The sequence below is a fragment of the Tympanuchus pallidicinctus genome, unplaced genomic scaffold (genome assembly GCF_026119805.1).
Source record: "Tympanuchus pallidicinctus isolate F22 unplaced genomic scaffold, pur_lepc_1.0 scaffold7, whole genome shotgun sequence".
Lineage (NCBI taxonomy): Eukaryota > Metazoa > Chordata > Aves > Galliformes > Phasianidae > Tympanuchus > Tympanuchus pallidicinctus.
In genome coordinates this window covers 25,118,576-25,135,800 of record NW_026294791.1, presented here as the reverse complement: position 1 = coordinate 25,135,800, position 17,225 = coordinate 25,118,576, and the positions used below count along the sequence as shown (strand labels likewise).

General features: G+C 38.3%; 1 protein-coding gene across 12 annotated transcripts in view; it reads left to right on the top strand.

Moving 5' to 3' along the window:
- The window catches only part of RALGPS2 (Ral GEF with PH domain and SH3 binding motif 2), a 109,637-nt gene extending 95,620 nt beyond the window's left edge, over positions 1-14,017 (top strand). For 10 of the 12 annotated variants that reach the window (XM_052665851.1, XM_052665850.1, XM_052665855.1 and 7 more), the window contains 5 exons: positions 1,284-1,389; positions 1,909-2,001; positions 8,845-8,950; positions 10,067-10,158; positions 12,360-14,017. In XM_052665851.1, the coding sequence (XP_052521811.1) occupies positions 1,284-1,389; positions 1,909-2,001; positions 8,845-8,950; positions 10,067-10,158; positions 12,360-12,389 (427 nt within the window). In that variant the 3' untranslated portion in view covers positions 12,390-14,017. The other 2 variants (XM_052665858.1, XM_052665859.1) reach the window with 2 other exon arrangements.
- Positions 14,018-17,225: the final 3,208 nt, after the last annotated feature.

Here is a 17,225-nt window from a genome sequence, read left to right as displayed (position 1 = left end):
GTAGCTTTTTAACTGCGTGCCACTGTGTAGTAGTGTTGGTAGTTCTGCAGACAGCAAAGTTCCTTCTTGTGCTAATGGCTATAGCACACAGAATGTTTTCTTTATTAGTGGCTATGTATTGAATTCCCTTTCCCCAAGACAAGTGAGATGGTTAAACAGAGTAACGCATGAAATTTGGTCCCAATTCTATAAAATACAGTGTTCTTTGAAAGCTGATACAGTGATATGACTGATTCTTCTGAGTAATTAAGCATTGTCTGCAGCTGTGTGGCACTGTAATTGGGAAATAACTGACAGATAACTTTCCTTTTTTTTCATGTTGAGAAGCAAGCATTGTCTCACTGAGTTGAACTCATGTTCCCATCAATGTCCAAAATTGTCTCCACATCCTCATCCTCAGTAGGTGCTGCAATGAAAAGGCTTGCTGGATTTCCAATTCACTTTGAATAAGTGCAAGTGCAAGACGGATAAAGCAGCAAATGCTGTCTTACTTCAAAACAAGTTTCAGATGCTGCATGACTTCTTGGCTTTTCCAGAAAGCTGCTGGTTTCAGCATTGAGTTGTTTGCTCTGATTGACACTTACTGAAATGATTCCTGTTGTGAATTTTTCTGGTAGAAAATGTTTTATGCTCCAGTCAGCTTCATAACTGTAATAAAGCTAAGTTTTATTTTTCAGTGCTGTAGCTGACATTTGTTTTTTGCCCTTTGCTCCTGTATCCTATGTGAGTTAGATCAGGATGAGGAGCACACCAGATGCATTAAAACACCTTAAAGCTGTGGTTTGGGTTTCTGCTCTTTATTACTGCTCCTGCTCACTGTTCTTGCTCTTGGATATTTTTAAAATTGTGCATGTTTGAGCTTTTGCTTTGTTTTCTGATGTGCTAATGATTCCAGTGTTTCTAACAACAACAACAGAAAACTGTCAATCTTTCTTGCGAGGTCTGAAGGAGATGTTCTAACACAGAGAGCAACAGTACTCCAAACATTGGCCAGTTAAATCAATTGCTCTTGAATTTGAGTTGTTCTAGGCTTTAATTCTTTTTTTAATTAAAGACTACCTGCTTGGCTAATTTTTCTGATCACTTTTGCTTGTGAGTGTAAATTCCATTGCAGCAATTCCACGTAACAGCCAAAGTCTTTTTCCACAATGAAGTCTAATAAATAAGAAGCTGGCAATTATAAATTAAAATACAGATGTTTGCAGTAGTTTGAGGTAATGACTGGGGAACTTCACTAGGAAAAATATATTCTTTTCACACACTTTTTCACATGCTCCTTTCAGCTCTCTAGAATCTGAAGATTTGGCTGTTCATTTGTATCCAGGAGCAGTTACTATTCAAGGCGTTCTCAGGAGGAAGACTTTGTTGAAAGAAGGCAAAAAACCCACAGTAAGATTTATTTATTTATTTGTTTGTTCATTTACTTATAAGAGAAAGAAAACCCGCACTTTCTCAGTTTCTTCCTTTGCTCAATTGTAAGTAAAATAAATGGCAAGCATGCAATTGATGTAAGTGTCTGAGTTCTCCTTTGCCTTGCCGATAAATGTTAGGGTCAACTGCTAGATTTTGCATTCTTCTGTTTGGTGGATATTCAGCTTATGAGGATACGCCCATTATGTAGGAAGTGGAAGAGAAGTGTAATGCAGCTTAAAATTTTATACAAATACTGATAACTTTAAAGGTGATGAACATGTTTCATCTTCCTGAACAGCTTATCGGTAGGTAATAACTCTCTTAAGTGATTGCACTGCAATTGTCTGATTAATTACAAACCAAAATAGGTATTCATGTCAAAGGAGTATGCTTTCTGGCTATGCATAAAATGAAAAAGGAAAGGAGCAAGCATACTTAAGCATACTTTAACATTTCTTTTGTATATTATGCTTGTTTTTTGCCCGTTCTCCCTAGGTAGCATCTTGGACAAAGTACTGGGTAGCGTTGTGTGGAACCCAACTCTTTTACTATGCTGCAAAATCTCTGAAGGCCACAGAGAGAAAACATGTATGTAAAACAGACATATTTCAGTATCATTTAACGACATTAGAATATGATTTCCTGATGTAAACCTAGAGATGAGTTTTTAATATGATTTCTAATGACTGCTATCCTGTGTTCCAGTCAATCGGTTCACCTCGTACCGATATGCCCTACTAAAGGTATCATACATGCTTATGTGCTACAACAGGAACATCTGCTTTGCATATGCCATGAATTTGTACATCTGTAAAGATGGAAAGTGTGTCATGGGGTCTGCCTGCCTTTTTAAGGTAGAAGTCATATCTCCTGATGATTTCTGAATCTTGCGAGAGTTTGCTACTTGAAAACCAAAAAGTCACTGAGAAATCTTTAGATACGGCATTAAACACACATCCATTTCTACTGATTTCACTCATGTGGTAAAATGAGACTACTTTCTTTTTCCATCTCATCTCATGAACTGCAGGTGACTACAAAACACTTCATACATTGCACAAAGAGCTAGCACATCACATGATGCTGGCTTTCCTTTCGTCTGCTGCAGCTTCATTTGAAAGAATCTAGAAATACTTCGCTTAAATGGGAAAGTAATAAAATGAATTTTCTGTTGCTGTTCCAGGGATGTCATGATGTGCATAGTTCACTTCTGTTTTCATTGGTTAATTATAATGGAAGAGGATGAGCCAGAGATTCTGCTAGGAAACTGGATAAAATTTGAGATACTTGAGTCTTTTTCCAAGTTCGTTCGCTGCTTGGAACCATTACTTATAGTTGCCTTGGCCAGTGTTTCAGTTTAATTTATGACAACTGTCACTGAAGAACATTTGCTTTGCATAAAGTTTATGTAATTTTAGAAACTGAGATGTGCTGCAGGATCCTAGAAGGGGGACTGTCTTTTTTCTTTTTGGTACAAAATACAGGGATTTAATCCTAACGTGTTTATGCTCAGAGGGCAAAGATTTGAAGCTTAACGTTTTTGACTTGGAAGCTCCTGAATATTTGAGTTTTCTGTTCCATTTGGAAAGTTTGTATCATGTATTGTCTTAATCTACAAAGCAGTTGAGTGTTTTCCACTTCTACTGGAAGCAAATAATTAAGAAGCAGTCTTCTAATATTGAAAGTAATTTAATATTAGCTAATTATTGGTGGAAAGGTTTCTTTGCCATATCAACTGCCGCACCCGTACTACTTTTGATTGCTTAGTCGAAAGCTAAACATATCCTCCCTAATTTGTTATTTAAGTATGGCAGTGCTGGTATGTCCAAAGTCCTGTGAGCCAAGCATTTTGTCTCCAGAGCATCTTCAGAAAAGTGCATCTGTATGAATGCATTTACCTCTGCTATCAGTGAAAAACATATGGAAAGACTGTTTCATTAAAAATAAAGCTAGTTGCAAAGTGCAGAGTTGTAAACTATTGTGAGCAGAAATGTGAATTACTAAAGCAAATGCAAAAGCAAGAACTGAGAGAAAACTTATGCCGGCATAATGTCACTAACAATTAATTGCTAGCCGTTCTGAAAACACAAAGAAATGGAAATCTTTGTCATGTCAGACTTTGCGCTCTTGTTAATGATGTGATGCCTTTAGGCCCTATGCCAGAATTACATTTTGTTTTCTTTCAAGAACAGAGCATGCATCTTGTAAGTCTCTCCTGTCCACTGTCTGTTAAAATACCGAATGATGGAAGAGTTGTACCGTACTTGTACCTATTCAATCAGAAGTTATTTTGAGATTGTATATAAATATTTTAAAACAATCTAAATGGCAAGCAGGTTTAGAGAGCTTGGAAGAATTGTTTAGCTGGTAGTGGTGGTGTTGGGAAAGTCAAGGTGTTGAATGTTTATGTAGTCCATCTGTTTATCCACTTTTTCAGAGTAACAATTTTAATAACGTAGATCGCTTTGCCCTTTCTTTAGGAAGAGTAAATGAAGTAAAAAGACAGCAAACGTGGAAAAAAAGATATATATTTTTTTTTAATTCAAGGTCAATATCTAATCTATTACTGCAGGAATCTTTTGTCTTGGAGTGTGGTCATATCCATTTAATGCCCATTTAGAGTGCTCTTTCAAAAATTATTTTCTGAACCTGTTGAGCTGACTGCTATCTCCAAAAGCACTGATTTGTTGCAATACGTACAACAACTAAGCTGCTACAAACCGAGTGTAGTGTCTAAGAATTAAACATCTCACATTCTTTTCTTCCCCTATTTATTTGCCAGAGGATGAGCTAGCAGACCAAACTTACAGACTGAGGCTAGGACATACACAAAATGATAATGCTGGCATGCTTCTGACTGCTGTGAGCACTGAGCTGAGTTTGAGCAGTATCGGGTCCCTAGGTGATGGAGTGTAGTGGTAGCAGAGAGAAATGGCTGCTAGAGCATGTTGGCTTGGTCTTAATTATATGTTTAATTATGTATTTATTTCATTGGTTGTTTCTGTGGAATTGGACTGAATTGTCCAGTACTGCCTTGAGTTTGTGCACAACTGATGTCTTGCTTTTAGCTGTTGAGGGCAGTGAACACAACTTGTTCTGTTCACAGATGCAAAGCATGTTGGGAAGTCTAGGTCAGGATTTGCTTGCTCAGGTGCAGGGATGATTAAAATAATGTAATACCTATCAGCTACAGTTTGGGCTGTCATTTATTTTAAACAAATCATTCACAGTAGGTGCACATGTACTCAAGAGCTTATTTATAGCTCTTTATGGTGAAATGAAGGTGAAAGCTTACCTAATAACTCCTGTAGGAGGTTGGCAAAGGAGGGGGAGAGGCTGCAGTTTATTAAACAGCCTGATCATATTTGGTCAGAACTTTGTTCAGCTGATTTACTCATGTTGCACTTCTGGTACAGCTTTCGGTGGCTGGAATATCAGTTTCACTTGAGGGTAATTGTACAGAGGCTCAGCTTTTGTTCTGAAGTCTATGAAGAGGATTTCTCAAGTGTCGCGCCCCTGTTCTCATTTGTCTACAATTTCAGAAAGCAGATTTAATTGAAGTAGAATAAATTGTAGATGTTCCACCAGCTGTGTAGATAGTTGGTGTATCATTACGTGCTCACTATGCAAATTCTGTCCGCTTATATTCCCCAGAGATCCATTCTGCAAATTAGAGCTTGGAGGCTAGATCTGGGTAGAGTTTTCTAGCTGTCCATATTAAATGGACTAAAGGAATGATGCTGTCTACTTGGAAGCAGGTTTCTTTTTCTAAGATTGATACACTGAGATTTACCTAGCTAAAATATTCTAGACATTTACCATTGTCATGTAAACATCTGTCCTTGCAACTTCCTCACCCAGGGTTTGGTGATGTGGAAGGGAATGCTGGAAACAAACAATAGTTAGTCTGCTATATGAAAGCTCCTGGCTGGAGCTCTCGTGGCACATATGTCTTGATTACAGGCATGCTTTTGACTATCCTGCTGCTATTGCCTTAGGCAACTGAGACTGAGAACTCGGAATGCACTGACAGTGAGAGCAGTTCCAAGCTTAAAGTAGCCAACCTCTTTGGAAAATTACCTCATAAAAATGGCATGTGATCTTGCAAAATGGGCAAGAAATCACCTTCCTTTTAAACACAGGGAAGGCCGTTGTTCTCACTTCTGTGGTCAAAGGCAAAAGAGTATTCCAGCGTGCTGTAGATATGCATCTACTCTAAAGGATACTGTAGATATCTGGATGAGACAAATTTTCTTGTGTTGCATCTTCTAAGACAGACTAATAAATATAATGACCTTTGTATTTTAAAGAAGGAGGAGGTTTCAGTTGTTGCTACAGTATTGGAAAACTGTCCATACTGAACATTTGGGCTTCAGAGCCCAGAGGATGAGGTACAGGAGAAGCTCAGAGGAATGTTTGTAAGAAGCTGAAAGCTTAGTGGTAGCAGCAAAGACAAATCTGTGATCAAACCAGTAGTCGCACAGCTTTAGAAGAGGACAACTGTAAAAATAGACAACTTAAAATTAGTATTAAAGAAAGTATTCTCCTGGAGAAATGGGAGTACATCCATCAAAGGCTGTTAATAATGATTGAGATGGAAAAAGCTTGCCAGTTTCTGTGACAATATAGCATGCATGAGAGATTTTTCCATGTTTGTAGGTGTTTGGAAAAGCAACAGAGACTTTCTCAGCCTTCACTCAAGAATGAACTGCTGTTCATTCCAAGCCTTCCCCTGCATTTTGTATTCAGGATTATGCCTGTTTATTGGCACTTTGGAAAAACTGTTATTTGCTTCTTAGAGGCTAAGGGAGTGATTTGAATATCAGCTCAACAGGAGATTGAATTTTTCATTTGAAGATTTAAGTCAAAATACTTCTGGGCAGAACTACAGCAGCACATCTAGTTCTGTGAAGCCTTACACTAGAGCTGTGATTTTCTGTGCTTATCATAAGAGTTTTGTTCCAGTGGCGTGTATTAAAAAAAAAAGCTGAAGGACCATGAACATTAAATCACAATGAAGCTTTCATTCCCTTCACATTAACAAAGCAAACTTGCTGTTAGCGTGGCTCCATGCATCAGTGGAGAATGAACTGCCTTGGGGGAGCTATGTAAACATGCAATACAAAGCCAGCAGTGCGAAGGAATGGGAAACTGACGTGTGCTTCACGTGATGATGGATTGATGCTAGCAGGAAATGCTTTCCTTGTGTGGAGCTTTTTACTTTCCAGAGAGGCATTGTGATTAACTTACTGTTTTGAAAGTGCTGAGCACTCTTGAGATGGCAGTGAGAATGAAAGAAGCAAGCTCTGGCAGTTTCAGGCATGTGATCTTTTTCATATTGCAGGCCTATTGAAACATACGACTGAGAAAGGATGGAGCAAATGTGTCATTTCACGTGGCCCTCTAGAAATGGATGCAGTTAGTTGTTAGTGGCACAGATTTCCACTTAGGTGAAACTAACCTGCTAATGCTTTGTAAGACTACTTGAAGTTTGCTTTTGCAAATCCCTTTTTAGTGTAAGTTGTCATCTTATTTTTCAGGGCAGTGTCTTGAGTCCATAAGTTCTGAATGTATATGGAAAGAAATTATCCAGCTGCATGTGTAATGATACAGCTATGTAATTTACTTCTTAATCTCATGAGCTGTTACCAAACACATCTATCTCCCAGAAGCAGTAGAATGACTTAAAACTTCAGTATATGTGGTTCTACAGATTTTCTAAGGAATGATCTTTTCCCACAGTTTTAGGTACCACAGTGGTATCAAAAGAAGCCATCCATGTGAAGTGTAGCAGGCAAGTCTCTTGGAAGAACAGTCTTTACCCCTTTTACACTTAAGCTATCTGTTCAAGCATCCGTTCAAAGTTTCCAAGTGTTGTTTCCACTGATGTTTAAATAGTTGAGCTGAACATGACTGATAGGAGCTTGTTATGGAATGGTTCCTGCAAGTGTCACTATGGCAACATAATGATGAGAGTACATAAATGCTGTGTTTGGAAGATAGAGGGCAGACTCTTAAATTATTTTGTACTTGGTTGAAATACTTTTCATGTTTCAAGTATTGACCTAACATTTGTTCATTTGAAGTTCTAATGTTTTTTAAACTGTGGTTTTAAATTGAGGTTTAAAATGTAGGGTGTTGGACAAGTCCCAGGTAGGTGAGCATAACTAGACATTATAGTGAGTGTGATACTCTCAAACTAATCAGCAGAAATGATTACTTTTGCTAATGTTCCTTTTTTGCTGGATTTGTAATAGTTAAACAGTATTATTTCTAAAATGATACAAAAGAGATTTGATGCTTAATGCTGTAAGTCTGCTATGAGACATTAATATGAAAAGTATTCTAGAATTATAAATTCATTTTAGTAACTGAAAATATCCTTGAAATAATTTTAGCTGTATGGCTTCTGAAAATACCTGTAATTGAAGAGATGACCAAATTACTTTGCTAATAAAGAGGTTAGAACAGGGATTTCACAAGGCCAGAACAAAGATGCATCTGGTAGCAAACTGCATAGAGTAGAGTTGGACCTTATGGGCACAGTGGAGAGATTAAGTATTGCAGAGGGGAGAAGTGCAAGGACTTACTGCAACATCTGTGGTGGGCACATGAATGTAGGAGGAGGAGATCTGTCAACTGAAGGCTTGAGGGAAACTGAATGACTTATAGATATTGAAGAGAGAAGGAGCATCTGAGCAAGCCATGGGAAGTGAATTGTGAGGGTCTACTAATAACAAGAAGACCAGGAAGAAAGAAGCTAAAAATGGCCAAGGTGGGATTTAATGGGCAGGTTGCCTGGAACTGAGAAGTAGAAAATAATATTGCCCAGTTGGGTGAAAAGGAGAGCAGAATAAAGAAGTTGTAAAGAGAGGGAGTAGCGTAGGAGAGATAGTTATTGTGCTTAAATAGGGAGGTACAAACTATGTCAATGTTTGGGTGATAACTTAGGCAGGAAAAACGCATCATTCTGGATATCTTGTCAATAAAAATGACTTATTTACTGGAATATACGTGCTCACTTTGAATAGTTGTTGCACTGAGTAGTTACATTTTTCTTTATTAACAGTGGAGGGGATTAACTTTGCATTTTTAGTGCATTTTTTAATGATGGTATATTCACACAGAAGCAGAAAGACGATGAGGAATGTTGTGGTATTCATACAGTGTGGTTTAGATATTGGGTACCTGGTTTGATGGATTGTGATATTCCTTAAAATATCCTTTGAATTTAGTTTGCTGTGGTAAGTTCTGTTTTCATGAATTCCATGTAAAATTAAATTTATTTAAAGTGCTGGGCTTCCTCTGATGATAGTCTTTTGTCTACAACAGTGACACTGAGAGGAAGTATTCTTCTGAATGCTTCTTCTATGAAGTTGGTCAGTCTGGCTAAGGCGTTATGCTATTTTACATCTCTGCTTGTATTTTCAGTTCAAATCCACCCCGAGCAAGAATGTGTCAGTCGTGGGCTGGATGGTGATGATGGCAGACGACCCTGAACATCCAGATCTCTTCTTATTGACAGATTCTGAGAAAGGTAGGCAGCACTCACACCACGAGCACAGTGGTTCCAAGAACAAACGCCGATATTGCTGAGGTTCACCTGTGTACCTTAGTCTTCATTGTGTTCTAAGTAGTGTCCAAAGTAACAACTTGTGTTTTTAAGTATCCATCTTCATTCTTTCAAACTGTATTTAGTTTAGTTTTTCAGAGACATTTTCACGTACATGAAAATGTAAGTAGCTATGAAAAGAGTTTGCTATTCCACTAGCACCAGATGCTTGACCAGGCCCCTCTCCCCTCCAAATGAAAAACAAACCACAAAACAAAACAGCTATTCAAATGCAGTGCCATTGCCAGGAAAAACAGTAAAATTCACTATTTTGCACTGAGAAGCCAGAGGGGGGAAAAAAAAAAAAGGGAAAAAAAAATTCCTTTATTCCATCATAGTGAGTGCCCTGGTTTCAGTTTAAACTGAATAAAAAGTTATTTCTCTATAACTGTGCTCAAAGGAGCATTATTACGAGCAGTTGTGATAAAGGAGTTTGACATTCCTCATTTTATTTACCTTCAGTCTGAGTACATTTTATTTCTGAGTGTCCGTTCTAGTTTAAGGTTATCAGCTTAAACTCGCAGCAGCAATGTGAAAAGCTTTTGTAATATTTGGCCTTTCTGAATTCAGGTAAGCACTGTCTGATATGAGATACTGAAAATAATAGTCATCTCAATGTATTTGGGAATAATTTTCAAAGATTGTCAAATGAAGCTTTCTGGAGCGCATTTCTGCGCTGTCCTGCACTTAATAAAAATAATGTGATGATATACCAAGTTGAAATAATGGCACTGAACAAAAGTGTGTCTTTGTTACATAATTCTGAGAAACGTTTTGTTGTTTTTCTGGCTGACACTGGTGTTAGTTGAAATCTACAGTGTGCACAAGGAATACAGACAAGCTATGACTTCTTGCACTACGTCAAACAGTTGTTTAAGCTGCTCCATGTATGGCAGTCAAGGTGTAAAGCTGCAAGAACCTTTTGCTATTACATGTTTTCATAGTGTTCAAATTTAGTTCTTTGACTGTAGACGAGATTCAAATGCAGTATTTGTTGTGTTTCCTAAGTTGTTTTTTTTTCCCCTTATCTTTCTCACTTAGGAAATTCATACAAATTTCAAGCTGGAAATAGAATGAATGCGATGCTCTGGTTTAAACACCTGAGTGCTGCCTGCCAAAGCAACAGACAACAGGTGAGAACAAGATGTTGACAAAGAAATAACAGCTGTTAAAAGCTCAGATCTGACTGAGCTTCCAAAGGGCCAAGCTGTAATTGATTGCTTCACATGAACAGCAATCTTCTCGGTCCGGTCTGGACATTGATTTCACCTGCTTATTGACTTGGCTTAGCTTTTGTGTTTGTCTCCTTGAAAATGAATCCTCAGAGCTTCTGTTGTGATGAAGAAAAGTCTTGAGGCTACCATAGAGCAATTTGGAAAGTTGGGAAATGGAAGAAATACTGACAGATCTCAGTCTCTGACACAGTATTTTTGTCACTGCCCGTTTACAGATGGCAGTCCCATAGTTATGCTGACTGTGTGTATTACTAAAACATAAAAATTATTTATGTTCTGAGTATATTTAAAAGACTTTGGAAACAAAAATTGAATTCTCTTTGAATCAAAAAAGAAGAAAGGACTACTCTTCAAGCCCTGTTAAATTCTGTTCACATATATATTGATAGTGACTTTTTCATCAGCGTAAGTGCATCTTTAAGTTAACGCTCTTTTCTTCAAATTCCTTTCTTTCTGTTGGGTTCCTGAAGCACTGCTGAACTTTTCTGCTTCTACATGGCTATGCTTAAGAATAAGGGGGAACTAAAGACCTTTCCAAATCCTTCTGTGTATTCTTGTTCGGCTCTGACACAAGTCTAAGGAATAAGGAGGGCTGCAGAAATGTCTGAGACAGTGCAAAGGAGTGAAAATTGTGTTCCTGGCTGGAGAAGGTGGAAATAGTAGCCAGTAGTGGCAGGCAGTTTGCAAGAGTGTGGTGACTGCCAGACAGGCTCCAAAACTGCCTTCTGGTGACAACTTTTATTCAGTAAGGCTTAACAATTCTATTCAATGCAAACTCGTCTAAAGCATTCTGCTCATGGCTTATACAAAAGTGGCAAGACTTGGGGCCTTTGGGGCCTGGGGAGAACATGATGGAGGTTTTAAAAGGGGGGGAAAAAAAGACAAGAGTCATGGGAAAAAAAAAAACAAAACCAGAACTAGCTGTAAAAGACCAACAGCCTCAGTTACTGTTATATGTTGCATACTTTGTTTTCTGGTATGTCTGTATGCGGTTGTACAGCAAGCATTCTTGCAGCATTAGCTACTCGTAATGAGTCTCCCACAGAAGAAGCAGATCTTCCTGCAAGCATTAGGCAATAAAGATTGGTTAATAAGCAAAAACTTAGTGTTCAAAAAACCTTTTGGAAAAAAAAAATCCTTTAAATTATTTCTCTTGATCTTGATTTTACCCCTGAGCTGTGCTTTTCCTAGAGAGGAGCCTTACAGATCTATTTAAAACAGATCTTTTCTTATTGAGGGTATGGCTGTGTAAGACAAGAGCATGGACATCTACCAAATTGAAGAATATTGGGAACTATTTTATTGTACATGATTTTTAATTGTATGTAATAATTTTTAATGGTGTAGTTTTAACTCAGTTATCATTTCTGCTTCTGCAGGTAAATGCAATGCAAGAAATAATCTGCTTCAAACCTGACCAGACTGTGCATTTATTGACAGTCATCGGGAATGCAGTGGCTCTTTAGTGCCCTGAGTAAACAGCATTTATTGCTTTCAGGCAAATTCCCGATAAGGAGAAATTGGGGGCTTAAGCTGTGTAATGCAGGCTACCTTTAATATTCATGAAAGGGAGTGATGTCTGCATCGCACGTTCAGGCTTCCTGTGGGAAAAGACCAGCCAAGTGTTTATGCCTTGTGTTTGTAAATTAGCCCTAAAAATGCTGGAGGGCCTACATCAGTCACTGACCTGTGCCAAGTATTTCCTAGCTCGTGGGACTCAAGTGAGAAGGTTCTGCTTGTGTAGCTCAGTCCTGAGATTTATCATGTTAAAGTTGTTTTGTCAACAACTCAAAATCTTAAATTTCATCAGCGTTAATAAGATCTAAGGCCATGTAAGAAAGTTGTAAACAGTTTAGTGGTTTAGTATTTTTGTGATTCCTGCATTTTCTACAGCTGTAAGTATGCTTCTAGAGTTTTGTACTGACTGTATTAATGATGGTTGCATTCCCAGCTTTCTCCCCCCCCCCCCCCCCCCCTTTTTTTTTTTTGACAGAATGAGCATTAGGATGTGTATTTGAGCAGGTTGAAGGTTTGTGAAACATTAGGACGTAAGCAGCTGCTACCTAAGTAACATCAGCTATTTGTATTTTTGTTTTCAGGTTCCTGCCAACTTGATGACCTTTGAATAGCAGGCTAATTCAAAACACAACAGAAAAAAAAAAGAACAGTTTGAACCATCTCATAAATGAGAATGAGGTCCTGACAGAAAATGTGCCAGCTGCATTCTGTGCCAGAAGGGAGCCTGTCAGGCCGATCTCCTGAACTCTGGAGCCCTGAACAAAACAAGTAATGGCTGGGGATTAGGGTCCCCCGAATGAAAAATGGAATTGCAACATGAATTGCCATGGACCATGCTTTGTTATATCCTCTGAACTGACCTGTGGAAACCACTGCCTTAAAGAGTGAAAGGAAAAACAACAATGAAACACCAAATAGTGTGTGTGAAACTTCTGGCGGTGCTGTGCTTGAGTTAAATAGATTGTAGCTTGTTTGAGTTTCTTTTAACTTTGTACTAATTTTGAAAATAACTCACCTTTTTAGGTATTCTTAAGAAAGCAAGTAAACTGGTATTTAAGAGTTGTATCAAAAACTATGTATGAACTGGGTAAAAGAGGTGCTGCACACTCTAGAGATGATGTTGTTTGGACTGTACCAGGAGTTCTCAATGGAAGCCTGTCCCAGGCACACTGAGCCTGGAGCAATGTTAATTCTCTCAGACCTACAAGTATATGAAACATAACAAATGCAAGTTTGAAGTAGCATTAAGCTTGCAAACTGTAGTACTGTATGGGAGCCACATTCCCTGTGAGCGGGCACTGACACACTAAGAATGCTTTTGGTGCGCTGTTACCTAATTCCTGGTTAGAGCATAGTTCACATGTTCCAGGTGCTTGGGGTGCGTGTGAAAGACAAAACTGAAAGCACTGTTGGCTCAGAACTGAGTGTTTTCTTCCCATTTGTTCCTACACCTCTGTCTCCTGCAGATGAAGGTTGAATGACAAAAAAAAAAACCAACAACCCAACATCTTGGTACAGTTCTTGGAGACGTTTTACTTCTCCGGGTGTCTGTTAATCAGCTAGGGACCACTGTCAGTGTATGGTGTTTCATAATATCACTTACAGTCTATATTTTAAAATGATAGAGGCACAATCTCAAGCTTTCATGATCTCATTTGGCAATAATTGATTTTACTATCTGTCTTGGTCAAAATATGACATTGTGTGGTATTGACAATGTAGCCTAAAGTAGACCTTACGTACAGAAGCTCTTTTGATGGTTGGACAAGTAATTTATTAGGTGGGATAATACAAAGAGAAAAAAGGTATGGGACTGTCAAACTTATATCCTTGACAGGAATAATTCTTGGTCACTGAAATTACTTCGAAAAATAATGTGATTGTAAAAAGGGAAACATGCTTTATACATGTGTTTTATGCATAAAAACTTTGATTCTTGCGTTGTTTGGGTTTCCTTGACATCACCTAGATAACATTTCCTGGATGATTAGTCTTCATTTAACCTTCCAAAACATGGTCTTTGTAAAGCAAGTAAACATTATCCAAAATATAACTCTAAGATATCAGAACTTTGAAGTCTGTGGAAAAATAGTAAATGTTTCATTGACGTTGTGGTTTAGTGGCCATAAATAAGCTTGCAGATTCCACCGTGAATACTCCTTTTTAAAGAGAAACAAACTACCTACCAGTTTGTGGCAGAGTTCTCTGACTGTGTAATAAAGTTTTCTACTAGTAGTGATTATTTTGAAAATGTACAGTTTGTTTCTTGCATCAGAGTAGAAGCCTATGAAGTCACATTTCATTCTCCCCAGAGTTAAATTAATCTTTTAACGGAAATGATTAATTGCTGAATGCTAGGAGGGGAAAAAATAGAGAAAGAGAATCCAGTCTCACTGTTAAAAACAAACGAAAAACCCGCATACTTGGTAATGTGGAGTTAAATGGCAATAGGCTGGATTGTGTTTCCAAAATTGTTCTTGTGAATTGGCACTTGGTAGAAAGAAAACAGTGGAAGGATATTTCTGTCAGAGTTGCGCCGCAAGCAGTGTGGGAATTTGTGTCCCTCTGCAATTTTTTTTTTCTGCTTTGGGGAATGAACAGTCTGTTCTGATCCTGAAGTCATGTATTGTGAAAAGGGGTTGCTTGCTTGTGCTGAATCCCTTTTCAGTTCACACATCACCCAAGTTAACCCATGTTGGGTGTACAGTGAAGACGGCATCTTTGTAGCCAGCAGTGTTACTGTAGTAGACTTTGCACAACATCAGTTTTGCTTTTTCATTTTAAAAATTATTTAATGTGTGTTTTCTTCTCAGCAGCTAGATGGTTTTGTTTTTTTTTTTAGCAATGTGTGTCCTTTTTTAAACACTGTGGATAACAGCCTGTGGATTTTGAATTTTTAAATAAGCTCTTATAGAGTCATTGCAGCATAACTGTGTCTGCTCTTCTGTCAGCAAAAGGAAACATGCATCTGGGAGCCACAGCCTGACATCACACAGCTTTACTGAAGACAGAGCCAGGTCTGAAGGTGTCATTTATTATTGTTTTTCTTGTTTGTTCCAGCTGTTTTGAATTAGGCTTTTGTGGTAGGAGGATAGTGGGGAAAACAGTGCACAAATCATCGTTTAATGAGTTGTTGTTACCAGTTGTAATTGTCCTAACGCCTCCTGCTGTCTTTGGTTTCCTTCCCTCAGATAATGCTATTTTCTGTGGGAGAGACAGAATATTGTGGGAGTAGTTTCTTAAAATGTGTAGCTGGGATAATTGGAGTGATTAATGACAACACAGACAGCATTATTGGCACTTGTTGCAGTGAGTAGTTCAGTACTTTCCTATGGTTGATCTCATGTTTGTTCAAGTAGTCTTACAGGGCAACACAGCTACTGAAATGTTACAGACTTTGACATACGTGGTGCTCAGGAAGAGGTGGTGGTTTGGTTCCCTGAGGGAAAATCTTCATCTAAGCGTTGGAAAGATTTGGACGAGTCAAATACACTGTAAAGAACACAGTGATGTTTTTTGATTTTGCTTTTTTTCTTCATGCTTTAAAAAAAGGTTGAAAACGTGCGTTTAAATCAGTGCTTAGAAAGAAGGAGCAGCAGTGAGGTCCTGTTATTCAGGTAAGACTGTTATCCAGACTATTTCAGTTAGTTAACAGTTTGTGTGTTTCCTAATGCTCTCTTTATTTTGTTAATGACTGATGGAGCTCTTCAGCTAATATTTGTCACTTTAATTTCACAATATTTTGATTTGGAAATTAAAGGCATCCCTTACAGTTCCTTGATTGCAAGCATATGAATGAGAAGCACTCAGTGTAGATCCCTGTGGCCAGGCTTCCCGTGTACCTGTGAGTCACCTGCTGAGCACTCACTGCTTTGTTAGCTACACTGACAGTCTTGGGGGACATTGAACCATTAATGGGGATCGTCGGGTTTGTGAAACTGGTGCAGTGCTGTAGAAACCTACAATGCCCTTGGTACTGATTTTTTTTATTACTTACTGCTGACTTTTCCCTTCCTAACTTCCTTTGCTAATTCTTACAAGTTTTTTCAAACCTGACTTCTGTTTCAGTATTCTTTGACAGCAAGTAAGGAGATTCGTTTTGAAAAACATTGATGATTTGAGTAAATAGAGCTCTTCCCAGACATGCATTTCATTTTGCAGGCATTTCGTGGCACAGGCATATTGCTCAAGCTGCTAAGATTCATGGAGTGCTTAGGTACAAGTTGTGAATGTTACAACTACAAACACTAAATGAATGCATGTAAATACTTAATGAGCTTTAGCACTCAGCTTTGAAATTCTTACTGTTAGCTTTTTTAAATTACCTTTAAAATCATATTCTATGTGAGAAAGATCTGATAAGGAAGCTAACAGCAGACATTTTGCATCTCAGCAGCTTGCACACTGAGCAGCCCTCAGTTATGCCATTACAGCCTGTTGCTTGAGGGATCAGGGTCTCTTTTGGGAAATCAGCTGATTGACTTTCCTCCTCTGAACTCAACTGCACTGTTACCCAGAAAAGCATTAATAGAAATATGCTTATTGGTGGTAAGAAAATAAACAGCATAAAAGAACGCAGCGGGATTTTATTAGCCAGCTTTTCCTCACTAGAATTCAGTATCTCATCTCTTTTGTTTTGTTTTGTTTTTTGTGCAGCCTCAGCCTCTTCTAGTTGCGTTTCTACCTTTTCAACAGTACAGTCCTCTTCTGCAAGATGTAACAGATGTTAAAAGGAAATGCTTTCCGTTCCAGCAGAAGAGATTGCAGCCTTTTGTGCTGCTGAGGCACTCTATGAGGTTAGGTCTCCCTTTGGATAGACAGCAAATCCATCTTGTGGTTTTGGATTAACTTAGGCAAATCTTATCCAAATCAAGGTAAATCATGGGATGTCTTTGTTTTTTTTTCTTTGTTTTCTACTTTTGATTTTTTTATGCTAAGTCATTAGACTTTTCCATGGCTGGCAGTAGTGTGCTGCATGTTAAAACATCAAGACACCACTGCTGGTACTAAATCACATCAGCTAATTGGCCTGTTCTGCCTACAACATCACGTTGTAAAAGTGTTGTTATTATTTACCTATTGGCCTTTTTCTTTCATTTTTCTTCCAAAAATGGCTTGTGGAGAAACTGATGGGGTTGGGAAAGTTCTAATTGAAGAAGCTGTATGAATGGACCTAAAACTTGTTTGTAGGGATCATTCTCTTTTTAAAATGCTTGTGCTAATCTCTTATGTATGAAAAGGAGGTGAGTGTTTGTGTTAAAGGAGGACTTTTGTCAGTGCCTTACAATTGACTTGGATACTGATCCTGTTCCTTCAGTGCTGAGAGTCCCACAGACTGGTGAGCTGTGCCCTTAGTGTCACGGGGGGGACGTTCCCTACTGTCACTGTTTCTGCAGAAGAGTTTAGCTGCTTTGGTGCAGTTTAGCTTGCTTTCAGTGTAAAATAGC